This window comes from Sinohyriopsis cumingii, chromosome 3 (genome assembly GCF_028554795.1).
Source record: "Sinohyriopsis cumingii isolate HCF-2022 chromosome 3, ASM2855479v2, whole genome shotgun sequence".
Taxonomy (NCBI): domain Eukaryota; kingdom Metazoa; phylum Mollusca; class Bivalvia; order Unionida; family Unionidae; genus Sinohyriopsis; species Sinohyriopsis cumingii.
This window is the reverse complement of record NC_142963.1, coordinates 102669226-102685103: the sequence shown is the minus strand read 5'-3', so window position 1 is coordinate 102685103 and position 15878 is coordinate 102669226. Positions and strand designations below refer to the sequence as shown.

Sequence of the window (15878 nt, the reverse complement as noted above, 5' to 3'; positions counted from 1 at the left end):
TATATATATATATATATATATGCCAGCTGTCTTTAATCGACTGCCATCATTCTAACCTATTTCAGTATCAGCCTTGCATCTGGTACCTGTAGTAGATGGCCTACTTACGGCAGGTGTTCACAGCGCAAGTGGTACAAGTGGTGTCACTTCTGTTCACTTATCTAGGATCCAAAATATGTGTATCTAGCTCGCACAGGAAATGTGTTTGCTTTTATTTTTAACATTGTTTTCAGTGCTATTTTTTAAAAAAAAGTATTATTATGGCAGGTGAAAAATGTTATGTAGTAAGTTCATTAGAAGTAATGCACAATTAAATCTTGAATGTTGATGAACTATAATTAAATGCCTTCTGCAGTAGGAATACCCGTCAATAGCCTTGATTCCTAGTCGAGTCTTTCAATACATCAATTTACTAAATTACCATTTCTTGTTACTTATTTTGACGCAAAATAGGTAAAGACATAACTGAAAAAGAAACGCTTATCTTGCTTTCTCTTGGCAAATTACTAAACACATAAACTCTCACCTCCGAGTATGTTCTGTAATTACATCCACTATGCATTTATATAATTATATCCACTGAGCATGTTCTGTAATTACATCCACTGTGCATTTCTATAATTACATCCACTGAGTATGTTCTGTAATTACACCCACTGTGTATTTCTATAATTACATCCACTGAGTATGTTCTGTAATTACATCCACTGTGCATTTCTATAATTACATAAACTGAGCTTGTTCTGTATTTAAATCCACTGTGCATTTTTATAATTACAAACACCGAGTATGTTTTGTAATTACATCCACCGTGCATTTCTATAATTACATCCACTGAGTATGTTCTGTAATTACATCCACTGTGTACTTCTATAATTACATCCACGTGCATGTTCTGTAATTACATACACTGTGCATTTATATAATTAAATAAACTGAGCTTGTTCTGTATTTACAGCCACTGTGCATTTCTATAATTACATACACCGATTATGTTCTGTAATTACATCCACTGTGCATTTCTATAATTACATCCTCTGAGCATGTTCTGTATTTACATCAACTGAACATGTTCTGTAATTACATCCACTGAGCATGTTCTGAAGTTACATCAACTGAGCATGTGCTATAATTACATACACTGTGCATTTCTGTAATTACATCCACTGAGCATGTGCTGTAATTACATCCAGTGAGTATGTTCTCTATGTACATCAACTGAGCATATTCTGTATTTACATCCACTGTGAATTTTCTGTAATTACATCCACTGTGCATTTCTATAATTATATAAACTGAGCTTGTTCTGTATTTACATCAACTGAGCATGTTCTGAAATTACATCAACTGAGCATGTGCTGTAATTACATACATTGTGCATTTCTGTGATTACATCCACTGTGAATGTTCTGTAATTACATCAACTGAGCAGGTTACATCTGCTGAGCATGTTCTGTAATTATATATGCTTGACAAAACAAGAAAGCCAGAGTCCGCATGTCCAGCTAATGAGCAAAGTATTACTATAAAGCACGTGATCTTGACTACTAGATCACAAGGTTAAGCAAGCATCATGGACGGGTTTAGAAAATATATGTACAAGAAAATGTACATACTTCAATCAAAACCTTGAAACAAATCTTCAACAAGTGAACTTGATCAAAAGGTCAAAGAGGGGAGTGAACTGGGACCACGGTTCGAGCGTTTGCCTCGGATGCGGGAGGTCGCGGGTTCGAACCCCGGCTGAGTCATACCAAAGACTTATACAAATGGTACTAGCAGCTGCCTTGATTGGCGCTCAGCATTAAGCATTAAGAGGTCAGTGTTAGGACTGGTCGACCTGGTGCCAGGATAATGTGACTGGGTGGGACATGATGCCACATGATGCCCCAGTGCTAAAAACTGCCACACTGCAGACATCATAGCTACCGGTTTATGATTGAAAAATTGTTAAAGCTACATTAAAAAATCCAAATTTCTCTCCCTCCCTCTCTCTCTCACACACACACACAGAGGTGTGTGAACAATGTCACTGAATGCAATATCTTAGCTTTATAATGGTTCATCATAAGTTAGAGGAAAATCTATTAAGTGGTTGAATTTGAGAATATAAGTAAATGAAAAACTTTAACCAAATGCTGACACAAATTTTCTATGACTGTGAACTGAATTCAAAGATAACAGGACAAACAAGCATGACATAAAATGAATTCTCTTCATATTGATTCAGGTTGAGTATGATGAGAACATATAAAGAGGTTAAAAAAATTTAACAGTTCACAACGTCATTGCAAGAAAAGTGAATCTTATGTCTTCTCCCCACTAATGTGAGCCTGACAAAAAGCTGCGACCTGCTTAAAACTTCTGGAAACCTTGTTCAAATAGAAATAAACACATTTGTAGTATCTTGTTGTTGTTGTTCTTGTTCTAGGGTTTAACGCCATTTTACTGGACAAGATAATCTATACACTGGAAAACGCAGGGAAGAACCACCGACCCACGAGAAGCTACTGGCAGGCTTTCCCACGTACCCACGCTAGCCGAGCCTTGGACTCGAACCCACGCAGACAGAGGTGAGATGGCAGTGATCCGGAACGATGAGCGCTTTAGACTACTCGGCCACTCGGGGCCCCTTGAAGTATCTCAAGAATAATCTAATTTTAATGAGGCAATCTTCACATTTATGTCAAATAGTATAAACAAATTCATTTTGAAGTGCTCCAGGAGATATATAAATGACATTGTTTATTAATTAACTATAAATGTGATCACAAAACACGAATCCCTTTCAACATATTTTTGCAATGACCTGCAGTCAACAGTATATAAGGAACGTATTTTAAAAAAAATGAACTTCTCTAAGTTGTGATTGAACTATGGATTGACAAAAGTAGTAGTTTTGTGACCAAGTATAAAATCATGGGCATATATTTTTTGCCAGAGAGACCTAAAAAAAAATATCTGGATTTTCTGCTGCCGAGTAAGTGAATACAAAACCTGTCCTGGACCATCCTGTAGTATTCAATTACAAAGAATCGTAAAGACATTAACTTCTGATTCACTTTAAAACAGATTAATAAAGTCTGGTGCTGCATACCACAAGGTCCATCAAATGCTGCATTACTTAAGATGTTGGTATACACTGATGTATAACATCCCAAGAGCTGATGCACATTCCATGCTTACATGGTGAGGAGAGGACCCTTGAACACACTTAAGACAACTCAGTGTGTAGCAGACTGATTACCTTATCAAATATAAGGCCCATGCTGTGAGAAAGATGTATCCTGTACAATTACCCAAACGCGCAGTAACAACAACTTTGTACCACTTCACTTCATCCATGCTTGCATTTAAATCACTCAGTACTGGGTTAGTAATACGGAAATGAGATGGCATGTAACACAACTAACACAAAAGTGCACTATACACACTTCTACTTTATGTGTGTGTGTGTGTCTGTGTGTGTGTGTGTGTGTTGTGTAATTAGAAAATGCGCTGTACAACAATCTAGTTACTGTTAAATTAATGCATGAACATGACATATACTGTATGCAAGGATAAGCAAGTTTTAATTTATCTTTGAACATGATATTGAAATTGAACACAAAGTACGATACACAATATCCCAGTATACTACATCTAGTGTTCTGCACACCAACATAAAACTACATAGTCATAACTAATTCTTGTTGTTGCTTTTGTTGTTTTGGGTTTAACTCTATATTTCAGCACATGATAGGCTATACAGAGTAACTGATATAACTGATGGAGGAAGAACCTGCAAAAACCCTGATAATTACAAGTGACCCACAGCAAGCTACAGGCATAATCTTACATACCAATACTGACTGAACACAAGACTCAAACCTGCACAGACATAGGTGAGATTACAGTGATCAGTTTAGGCAAGTGCTTGTATCCTACTCGGCCACCAGGAGCCCCCAACTAATTCTTGCTTTTATCTGATATATTCCAACTATTTAGCATTAAAAAAGAGAAGTTAAGTTTATTGTTTTAAAAAATGTTGTATGTTCTATATATCATACCAATTTACAAAATAGAAAATTCTTTGTTACATGAACTTGATATTTATCTTGGGATCCAAGTATGACCTATGACATGATGAATAGTTGGTATCCAAGTATCACCTATCACACTAGTATTCCAATAAAATGACTAATGTCTGACCTTTGACTTAAGATATAAGACGATCCCAGCTGTTTACTTGTCCTTGGATTAACTCTTCCCAGAAGCTTATATCAAGTTATATTTGGGTGTAGTCTCTGTTGTTGAGTCAAAATGTATGACACAAACAAAGGAAAATTATTTCATATCTATTTATCTTAATTTAATTTTCTTCTCAGACTATAGATTCAAAATATCTAAAGAATCACATTTCATCAGCTTAAGAAGTTATGGAAATTATACATTTATTTTTCCTTTACATACCCTACTGCAATGTAGTCTGGCCATGCAATCAACTATATACAATATTAACCAGGTAGTGACACCCAAAGAGTATTGCTGTTATAGTGTTGTTTTTGCACACATGCAGACCTGGGTTCAGTTCTCAGTTTTGATTAATGTAACCTTTGATATGTTGTGGTCTATTAAGTTTGTTGGTTTTCTCCAATATCTTCTGTTCTTCCCTGTTTAGGACAATATTCTACCAATATCTAGGCTGGCAAAGCATCTTGCATAAATCTAAGACTTGTATTGTTATGTAATATTTAAATTACGTAATTTTTATAATTTTTGTATATGTTTAGTGCCCCAGCTGTATTCCTCCTTGGACACAACCCACACATTTTTACCAATCGGACTGTAACGCTTACACTGTACCTCAAAACTATTTACACGGTTCTATTTTCAGGGCTTCAGCATATTTTGTGAAAGGTGTGCCATTGTGCATTGAGTCCCAATATTTGTAATACCTGCTTTGTCTTAAATGGTCATGGAATGTGTGTTACAGGATGAAAATTAGAAAAGAATACCAATCAAACTGCAGAAAATCTTGCGAAGATTAAATGCAAATATCAAGGAGCAGAAATGATTAAATTTAATATCAGTGTCTAGATAATTCAGTAAAACCCATTTTAACAATCCGTTTGTCAATAAGAAAGTTCTCACAAGTCAGGTGGTCACTCATTGAAGACAGTATTTCAAAAATTGGGCCTATTCCAAATTCTAAGTAAGTTGCCCATCAGGCTTGAAAAAAAAAAAATGTCCAATTTTCTGGAGAAAACCGTGATGGTGCCAATGAAATGCAGCATTTTGTTTTGAAGTTCTTTAAGACATTTGTAAATTATTCGAATTCAGTACCCCTTCTGGGGCTTCATATATATGTCCCTCACCATTTGGAACATTATGCTAGTGTATCAAAAGCTGTACATTCTCCCTTGATCATACATATAGCGTAATGCATCACTCATTATATATACAAATCTGTACATATGCAATTGTTTGATATAAGCTAAACTAGGGCAATGTTATTCAACTTAAAGGAACAGAGATAATGTTATTTTTATTTTTATCCCTTTCTGATTTGATAGCTGCTGATTTTATTGATACTCTGTATGGTTTGGGTATCTTGTGTAACTACGACACATCCAATGTACAATGACATGACATGAATTAATTATGAAACTTGAAGCTATTGTTTTTGTATAGACTGAAATAGAAAAAAAAACATGGCTCTTAAGCTTCATGTTTGTTGTCAACTATGACTGAGCAAAAATCGAGGATTTGTCCATCACTTCAAAAACAAGCCTATTCAATTCACTGAATACCTGTTCCTACAGATCATTATGAAATACACTGACAGAACACAGACCTGAAGGCAAAGCTGAAGATGTACAGAGATCCCAAGAACAATAGTGTATGCCACAATTGTTATTAATTTCTTACCAGAACATGCAGAAAAATTGTGAAAATGTTGCAAATCATGTTAATTACGAGTTTCTAGAGAACCGAATGTGAATGGTATTTCAGTCTAATAAACAACTTCAAAACAATGACGAGAAATGGTTTAAAGAAGGATACATCCGGAATGTTAATGAACATTTACTCTGATGATTCAGGCAGTAAGCACACTGATTGAGCAATTGGATGCTGATTGACATCAGTAGCTAACGGAAAATATGGTTCTAATTAATAATGGAATCAGTATCGGCATGAACAATGTTATTTGAGATCACTGTAAAGCATAAACTATTTTGGTACTAAGTGATGGGTTTCATCTGGATGATCAGGATTAAATATTTCCATGAATGCAATAAAATCAATACAATCTGTCTGAAGTACACCTGAGTCAAATAAACAAAGAAAATGAGTCATTTCAAAGCATTTTTATAATTCTTTTTTTTTTAAAGTATAGCCTTTTTTCAATGTTGAATCAAAATAACATCACCTGTTGGGGCAAGTACAATGTTTTGTTTTTAAAGTAACTTGCCATGTGCCTGTCTCTTAAAGAAAATTTCTTGAGCACAGAGACCACATTATATAACAAAAATATAAGTGTACTAACAATCTGGTCTGAATTACAGGTGATCTCACGTATTAGTGCTTTTTTCACTCCAGTTTTACTTTATCCATTATTTGTATCCAGTGTATAACCTATTTTATCTTTCTTCACTACTGTTAAGCCAATCCAGATGAAATGTTGAATATAATCATATTTCTGACAGAATCATAACTGACCATCCAAAATGATACTTGATTAGGCATTTCTTTTATAGTGATCTCAGAACACACACCTCTCTCCAACCCACATACCTCCAACTACACCCACTCCCATCCACCCCAGTTCAACAGGTATATGCATGCTGGTGAAAAAACATGGTGTAGTTTTTGTACACAAAGCAGACACACACACAATCATTTTGATTTTAATTTGGTTGTTTTGGAAGGTCGCATATGGGAAGTCAATGAACCAACCATATACCACCTTTAAACTAATACCCAAAAGGTGACTCAGTATGGGTCTTATCTACAAAGGGCCTGAATACCGAATGGCAAAATAGGCAAATAACTCGCTAATTTTTTTTATAAAATGGAAAGAAATATCATCTGCAAATAATAGCAAGACCTGCATTTATTTTTATTGGGAAAATATTTGTTATAAGGGTACTATGTTTCTAACAGTAATATTGCAAATCTGTTTCCATTTTAGATCAAATGACTGTAAAAATAGTGGGATAAAAACACAACAATTACAAAAGACATCTGATAATACAATGTTACCATATATACATGTTTAAATGTCAGGATCAAATGTAACCCCCCCAACACCCCATGCAAAACCAGACCCTAATCTGTCCATTTAGTCATGACCAGCAGATCTTTGTCTGTGTTGTTTGATCCAGGAATTACTTATAATTAAACTATACAGATCCAGATCTGCTAACGTATTATGAAACAGCAGATCCAGGTCTATACAGTGTACAACTGGATCCAACCAATATGTGGTACATTTGGTAATCATACAGTGGATTCTATATATAACAAACTTGGATTTAGCCTGGATTTAACAAAGTACTGATGTTAGTCAAACCACAGTACAGCATCCCCCTCACCTTCCCGCACTGCAGTATATGTAAATCACCTAAATGCAAGATGGAGGGTCTTCTTATCTGACAACGGCCTCTCTTGAGAAGAACCATGTCAAACGTGAAACTGAAACTTGAGTGTTTGTTTATCCCTTCAAGTAAATAAATTTTCATGAAGAAATGTCATTAGTGTTGTCTGCTACTAACAGATTCCACCATGTCTAACTTTTTGTCATCTGCATATCAGGTAAGAGAAATGGGGGCAATTTAAAACAAAAATACTGACTTACCTGCTCATGTGGATTGAGTCTTTGTTCTTCAAAACAGAAGCACTGAAATGAACACAAATTTTTAAAAAAGAAACATAAATATTGTTTCATTATGAGATGAACAGATATTTGATAGTAAGCCTACCTACATTAAAATATAACCAAAGTATCGATGGTACCATTACAATTGTGGTACATACATGCAGAGTCCTGGGTCATGCCACCAGACAAAATGAGTTACTAAGTTGCAAAAAAAATTTTAATATCTCATTCTACTGTTAGGAAAGTGAATACAACTTTGCCCTGTTATGTATTTGGACGTAATCTGAGTAACAGTAATTTATGGCTTTCAAAACACCCCCTCAACCCAGTCAAGTAACCCAGTGTATTTCATGCAGGTGTTGACATTAATTGTGCCAACAAAACAAGTTATCATTTCTTATCAATGCCCAACTTCATCAACTTATCATTTGATGATGAAAAAATACCAGCTTGTGTTCTGAAACTTGAAAAATTGACATGTAAAGAACAATTTGTGTTTATGAAAACAACTGATTGATGCACTTTCTAAATACATTTATTGAAGATTTTAACTGCAGTACTTGCAATATTTTCTTCATAAAATCTCTTTGAAATGGTACATGAACCTGTGAAGGGATAATAATGGTGGACATGGTAATGTCTAGGACGTACCACTTCATTAGACTGTTTACATAATTCACATGGTACATTAATCATGGAAAATATACTATCCATAGAAATCAAAGGTTAAATGTTGTGATGGAAGATTTAGCCTAAAAATAAAATCTTTTAGATTTGAAATATAATGAACAACGGTTTGTTGTGGAACCGAAAAAGTGCTTTAAGGTCTAGATTATATTCTTATATCACTCATTTTTGTCAACATAAAAATAAAAAGCAGCGAAGCAAATAACGTCTAACCAAAGAATGATATTATTACAAGAATCCAGACAAATATTAAAAGGATAAATTTGAAATCCTATCTATGGATTGTTGTAATGAAGCTAGAAAGTGAGTGGCCAGATTAAGAAAATCCATTTCCAAAAATACACTGCACACACATGGTATGCATGGCACCATATTTGGTTTCTGCTGTGTGCCGATTCATTTGGGAAGAAAGATCCAGTTTATTCATATATGCACTAAAATGCATCAGTTCATCATTAACAAATAGTTACAGTTATGTTTTATCAGCAACAATAAAATTAAAGGTCAAAGTTCTGACGTCATAAAATGGTCCCTAAATTAAGGTTCATGTGCCCTTGGTGTCTACACCATGAATTTTGGCTGCATGACTTTGCATGAGCACATTAGAAAGAATAGATTGATAGGGACAGCTAGATTACATTAATGTAATTACAAATAGGTCAAACAGTTTATCAAATGCCACTAGAACAACAATTTAATTTGTCCACTTTTAAAAATGTCACCAACAGATTCAAACTTAATTTTGAATTAACTCCCTAAACTGGTAGTTGTGTAGTTCCAGCTACTCAATCCATAACATCAGTGACACATGTGGTTTGAATGGATAAGCTGAACATAACGGCATGAGGACACCTGTGCATGTACTACTGTATACATGTTAAAGAGGTTGTTACTTGTAAAAACTGAAGGAAAAAAAATATATTGTACAAGTAGCAGCTGATTAAGTATTAGCATGTTTCTGAAATTAAAAACTGTAATCTAGGTACTTTTGTGAATTCAATTTAATTACAATGTATACTTTCTTCTACTTTTTGAAAGTCACAAGACCAAAATTCGTTAGATAATCTCTCTCTCAATATATATATATCTATAAACAGTGTGATCCTGCTATAGCATGCTCCATTATAGCACGAATTTGGATATAACACAGTTGTGGTGTGGCTCCCAAAATTTCATATACATGTATTTTTCTTGTACACAAAAAATGCTTTCTTAAAAGTACCAAAAAAAAAACGTAAAAAGTTTATTATCATTTTGGGGAAGGAATCGTGTATCAATAATAAAAGATGATCGTGGTGTGGCTCCTGAAATTTTAAATGTATTTTCTCGTACACGAAAAAGTAGTTTTTTCTTCTTAAAACAAAAAAATAAAAGGTGAAAAGTTTATTCTGGGATTGTGTAGGGCTTCGCCAATGTCGCAAACTTGAATTTTTTTCCCTTATTGGTGACAAAACATACCATCTGGCAATTTTATTTATTGGCGACATAGTTGGCTGTTTAAACTTGTATATACAACCATTGGTTTGGAGCAGAGAAATTCAGAGGCCCCATGAAAGGAAGCCGCAAACTGAATATAAAATGCACTGAAATTTACCTATTGTTACATAAACAAATTCTTTGTCCATATTGACAAACCATCTAAATAGAGCATTATTATATCATCTTGACATCTAGCACGAGTACTATATGTTGTGAGATATCCGCTTTTTGTTGTTGACATTTTTGGTAATGGAGATCAACCGGATGAGGCATTATCTCGTAATCTATCTGTCGTCAGATTTTCAGCCGCTAGCTAGTAATTAATATATTTACATAGACTGACATTTGTATGTGGATGGTAAGTAAATTTCCTCTTCTTTTCACTCAGAATTAAATCCTTCAGAACACTCACATTTTCTGTAATAATCCCTGTCATCAGTCCAGAACACATATCATCTGTTGACCCTTTGTTAAATTTCTGATGCATGCGTGGAAGGCAGCAACACGTTGCTACCACAAATGTTCAACAAAAAAAAAAAAACAGAAAAGAAAAGAAAAAACATTTTACTTATTGGTTTATTCAATAGGCAGGGAGGAACAGTAACTAGAATAGACCAAACGATGGCCAATTCCCTTTTAAAAATGTGCCCAGATAAAATAGTTTGCAAAAATTTCAAAGGAAACAGGTTACCTTTGAAGCACCGATTGTTATGAAAACGTACTCAGCAAATGAAGAAAAAAAATCAGTCTCAATTATGCAATACAATTATTTGATGTTGCCACCACAATAAGACATGGGCATTTGTTTGGTTCTCCAAAGCTGTCCTTTAGCGGTGACTTCAATAACGCATGCACCCTTCATCAAAGAAAGCTGATTACAATTTTCAATAACAAGAACATTTCTTGAAAGAAGTCCATACCAAACTTAAACAAAATAGAATCTGATGGATTTTTGCATTTTCCAATGTGACTGGAACATGTTAACTGTGTCATGAAAGTTTCCTTTTTTCAGGGAAATAGTTTATGCTTACGAACACTACCAATGGCGGCTTAAAACACAAAATAACTTTTACCGACTTGGGATGTAATGAAAAGTAAATGTGCTTTGTCAGTCATTACATGACTGTGCTATGTTTATCCACTGAATTCAGACCAATATGACCTGTGACAAAATTATTGAATATTTTAAATCTGTGTGTCCATATTTTCGATGGAATCACTTGTATTGTGGACTCAGTGTATGTGATGAGATTCGTGGGTGAGTACACAGTGTTGATACTCTATTCATACTATACATTTGACATTTGTATATAAACAGGATTCACGTATATGTACCAATTCGTGGTTCTCTAAATAAAGTAAACTATTATATATCGCTTTTCTGTTTTCACTACAGGTGTATTTCTCATTTAATATGTATTGATTTAAGAAGGTAACTGTGCCAATGAAGCATGTATTTACCGCCCGCATTTATTTTCTACCCCCATACACCACCACCCCACCCCACCCCGCAAATTTTTTGGGGTGCATGCATCATTTTCTTTAGCTAAATGACCTGGTTGCTTATTACACGGTTCGGTCTATAACACGGTCGGGTTCTATGGCTCCCAACTACCGTGTTATACACTGTATTGCATTTCTTGCCATGCTCCAACTTCTCTGTTTAGCTCTCATTTCTCCCTATTCTGTCCAAAACAAGAAAATATATCTCCCTACAAATTAAATTCTAGCTTGACACAAAGAGTCTTGTTGATGCATCAGCTAATCTGTGTACAGCAATGACTACATTTATGAGTTAATTAAGAAACAATGTGTGCTTGCCTAATTAGTCTTATTTTAGTTTATCTGTATAAACATTCATGGCATTAATATTTTATGATGCAAAAAGTTCTGATACAGTACATGTACAGTGTATGGACCATTTTCCACTCATCATGCTTGTATACTTTCCACTTAAGCACACCCCACTACACAGTGAAATCTTCGAAATTTAAGGAAGAATAATGCTCCAAGTTTCACTGTGCAGCCAAGTAAAAGACTTAATCGATTTACGGCATATGATGTTACAACCTGCATTAAGTCCAGTCAGAATACAGGGATACAATACACACTAACCATGTAGAATCCACCCATGAAGTGCAGTCGAGGTTAACTTACAAATGGTAAATGAAGTACAGCTTTAGAATGAACACTGCAGGCATAGTAATCTAAACTACACTCAACAGCACTTTCCGCCAGCATGAATGTAATCTGGTCACATTTTGGATTTTTCCCCTCTAAAAATGAAAAAATGATGCAAAATACTGGATTTGACTCTTAATTAACCAACAGCAGTGAGTTATAGAATCAGTTTGTAGTTTCCATACATTTTCAATATAATATCCAGATTTAAAGTAGGGGAGGTGAATCCTGGAAGTAAAACTGCTGCAAACAAAAATCTCTTTAGTAAAAGGGAGATAACCACCTTCAAAATAAGGTGACCTTGCTATCTGAAAAAAAAAGATACCTGTACATTTTTACACAATAATTATGAAATGGGTTGACTATTAATAATCAGTGGATATATGAGCTACTCAGAACACAAATTTGATTTACAACTATTACTGTGTTCAGACATCATGCATAGAAAAGCCTTAAATAATTTATGAATTAGTTAATAGATACATGCTATAATGCATACACAGGTAAACGTGTATAAATCTTGCATATGGATGTCTCTGGAATTGTACAGTTCAGTCTATTTAGTGTCGTCGGTAACTGAATTAATGTTGAGTTACACATGGGCATACATACAGTCAACCTATCAATAGTAACCACCCGTGGCAAAAAGCAAAACTGGCCATTATACATGGGTGACCTCTGAACACAAAATGGGAACCCATGCTGGCATTCTTAACTCGGCTTCTGTATAAAAGTTCACCTTCTAAAATTGGTTTCTGAACATATAACATGCACCAAAAATCATGATCTTAATTATTATTATTTTTATTATTATTATTATTACATAATCAAGATTGGTTATGTGTACTATACATCAAAATCATAAAACAAGCATGCATATTGTTGTATAAAAATTCATGTTTGACACAAGATTACTGTTCTCACTTTAATCCATTCTACAAATTAAATCATCACTGACTTATAATAATCACAGATCTTTGTTTTGTGCATGATGAAAAAGCAGCAATTTTTGACTTTTTCATTGGCCAACTTGTACTAGCTAGGCTTGAAAACAGTTGTTCAGACTATACAAAAAAATATTTTGCATTAGCCAATTGCTCAACTTGCCAAGATCAAAACACAGTCAGCTTAACTGAGAAGCCTATGATAAATAGGAAATGAACAGATATCATATATGGCTATCTTTTGTGATCCATGAACCGAAGCAGGCAAATTTTAAACACTAAATGAGCCCTGACTCTAATGAAAAGGGATGTAACTCATATTTCTTCTGAAAGACAATCTTTACTTTACAGGCAAAACGATGAAGATATCAAACTATACCTGTCACATTGACACAAAAGACAAATTCCATTTACGCTGCAATAACACAGTTACTTTTCTCGTCATCCAGCAAACAAACAACCTTGATCCTCTGCCCTAATGGTAAAAACTGGCTCACTTTCATGCATGGACACCTCTGAATTTTACACTATCAATGTAAATAGTGAATACATGTAAGATAATAAATGTTAGCATGATGATTCAAATGATATTCCTTTATCTCATTAATGCCTGTCTCATGAGGTAAACAATTAGTCTGCACTGACTGATCAGTCACTGTAGATACCAGTAACTGCTTAAAGCAGGCAACAATTACATTCAGGACATTCATATAGGAAATTTGCCAGGGAGAAATTAAAATGCCTGTCAACAGGTGCATGCCAAGTAAATTACTTTATTTGTCATATTTCATATACTGGTGGCTGAAGCAAGGTACGTGTTGAAAAAAACAATCAATAGTTTGAAGGGGAAAATAAAAATCATACCAAGTGACAGAAGTTCTTCAGATTACTTGTATGATCTGTACTGACACCGAACCATGTCCATCATACTATATAAGAGACAAGGTAAGTAACTTCCACCAATCACTCCCTTCAACACCTGACCCTTGATCTCAAGCTGCTATTTGTGTCCAAGAAGGCACTTAACCATAACCTATGGTTCATGTTATTCCTAGTTTATTTCTCTATTCATTAAGCCATCAATGAATTTTCTGCACTTTATCAAATTACAGTTAAAGTCCCCAAAGCATAACAATTGCATGCCCCTAAAAAGTTACACTGACTGACTGTCCTTCATTAGGTATTTTTGATTATTTCACCAGTCTGTAGAAGTAACCTGAAGAAGCCTCCATAATTAGAATCACGAATCAAAAAAAGTTTGAAAATGGAAACTCATATTCTGGAATAATGCATATTCCAGTTTCTTATCATAACAAATTTTATTTTAAAATCTGTGCCATTCTTACCTGAATTTTGTTGAAGTACTGCCCTGCCTCAAAGGGTAGGATATTGTAAGTTGATATGCCCACTACAGGCTTGTCTGTTGGGTTTGTGGCTGTATAAAAAGCCAGTGCTGTCTCACCAGGTATCACCTGTTGTGAAAGAAATTACCTGATAAATGTCTAAAGTAGTTTTGAAATTACTGTAAATATCTGAATATATTTATTACAATTAGGTTGCTTATATGTATTTATAAAGGCATTTCCTCACAAGTTTACACAAATCCCCTCACCAGGAGCACATTTACTCCCCACCAGGAGGAGCACATTTACTCATAAATGAAAATCCCCTCACCAGGAGAAGCATGTTTACTGAAGCAAATTCCATCACTAGGAGGAGCACATTTGCTTTTTTACTCATGAAAACAAACCTCCTCACCAGCAGGAGTAAGATTACTCATAAAAACAAACCTCCTCACCAGCAGGAGTATGATTACTCATAAAAACAAATCCCTCACCAGTAGGAGCAGGTTTACTTATAAACACAAATCCCCATATCAATGGAATTTTCAATAGCAAATTAGATAAACAATAATCATTTTTTTTTAAAGTGCTGATGTTTTCAACAGTAACAAACATAATCTCACTATATATGCATGCAGATCTGAAATGAACAATGAAAATTAGAACATTTTAACATCTTTATTCATTAATTTACTTTGGCAAAAGTTTATAGCAATTCAAAGATCAGTTGGGAGACATAGGTGAAAAAGCTGCAAAAATTAAGAATCATGTGTCCCAACTATGTTATAACTGAATTCTTGTTATAATGAAGCATGTTATAGCGGGATTTCACAGTATATCCCTTTATATGTATGGATGCCAAGGACAGTATTAACACCAACATGGGAATTACAGTAAAGCGCAGTCAATGTTTGGTTTCTTAACCAAATGCAGTGAGATACTGAATCCCTTCTATGCTTGCTCCATGTTTAACTGCAATGGTGGAGCAGTAAGTACTGTGAATGACTTTAATTTCATGGAGATCAGATTTGTTGGTTTAGGTAGAAAATGTATATTTGTAAGTACTTAATTTTGCAGATTTTCATTGGAGAAGAAGAAGAAAAAAACATGCAAAATTTTGAGTGACATTCACTTCCATGCATTTTCAAGCAAATAAGTTTAATGCTTTCTGCTGTATTTAGTAGCATGACTTTAGATATCTAAATCAAACAAGACAATCTTTAGCATGCATGTACTAGCTTAATTCCACTACATGTATTAAGACTATAATGAGTTTTTCATTGTTCTTAAAGACCAGTGTCAAAACAAAAACTCTTGACAATTACAGATTAGGTACTAAACACTGATGACAGAGTCATACCAAAGTCTGATGAAAATGGTGCT

At 34.5% G+C, this 15878-nt stretch overlaps 1 protein-coding gene across 3 annotated transcripts in view; it reads right to left on the bottom strand.

The window, feature by feature from the left end:
• Positions 1-15878, bottom strand: part of LOC149803420 (cytochrome c oxidase assembly protein ctaG-like) — a 113938-nt gene that overhangs the window by 79570 nt on the left and 18490 nt on the right. For all 3 annotated transcript variants that reach the window (XM_089953125.1, XM_089953126.1, XM_089953127.1), the window contains exons 4-5: positions 14499-14624; positions 7841-7882 (exon numbers count right to left, since the gene is read on the bottom strand). In XM_089953125.1, the coding sequence (XP_089809251.1) occupies positions 7841-7882; positions 14499-14624 (168 nt within the window). The remainder of the gene's footprint in view (positions 1-7840; positions 7883-14498; positions 14625-15878) is intronic.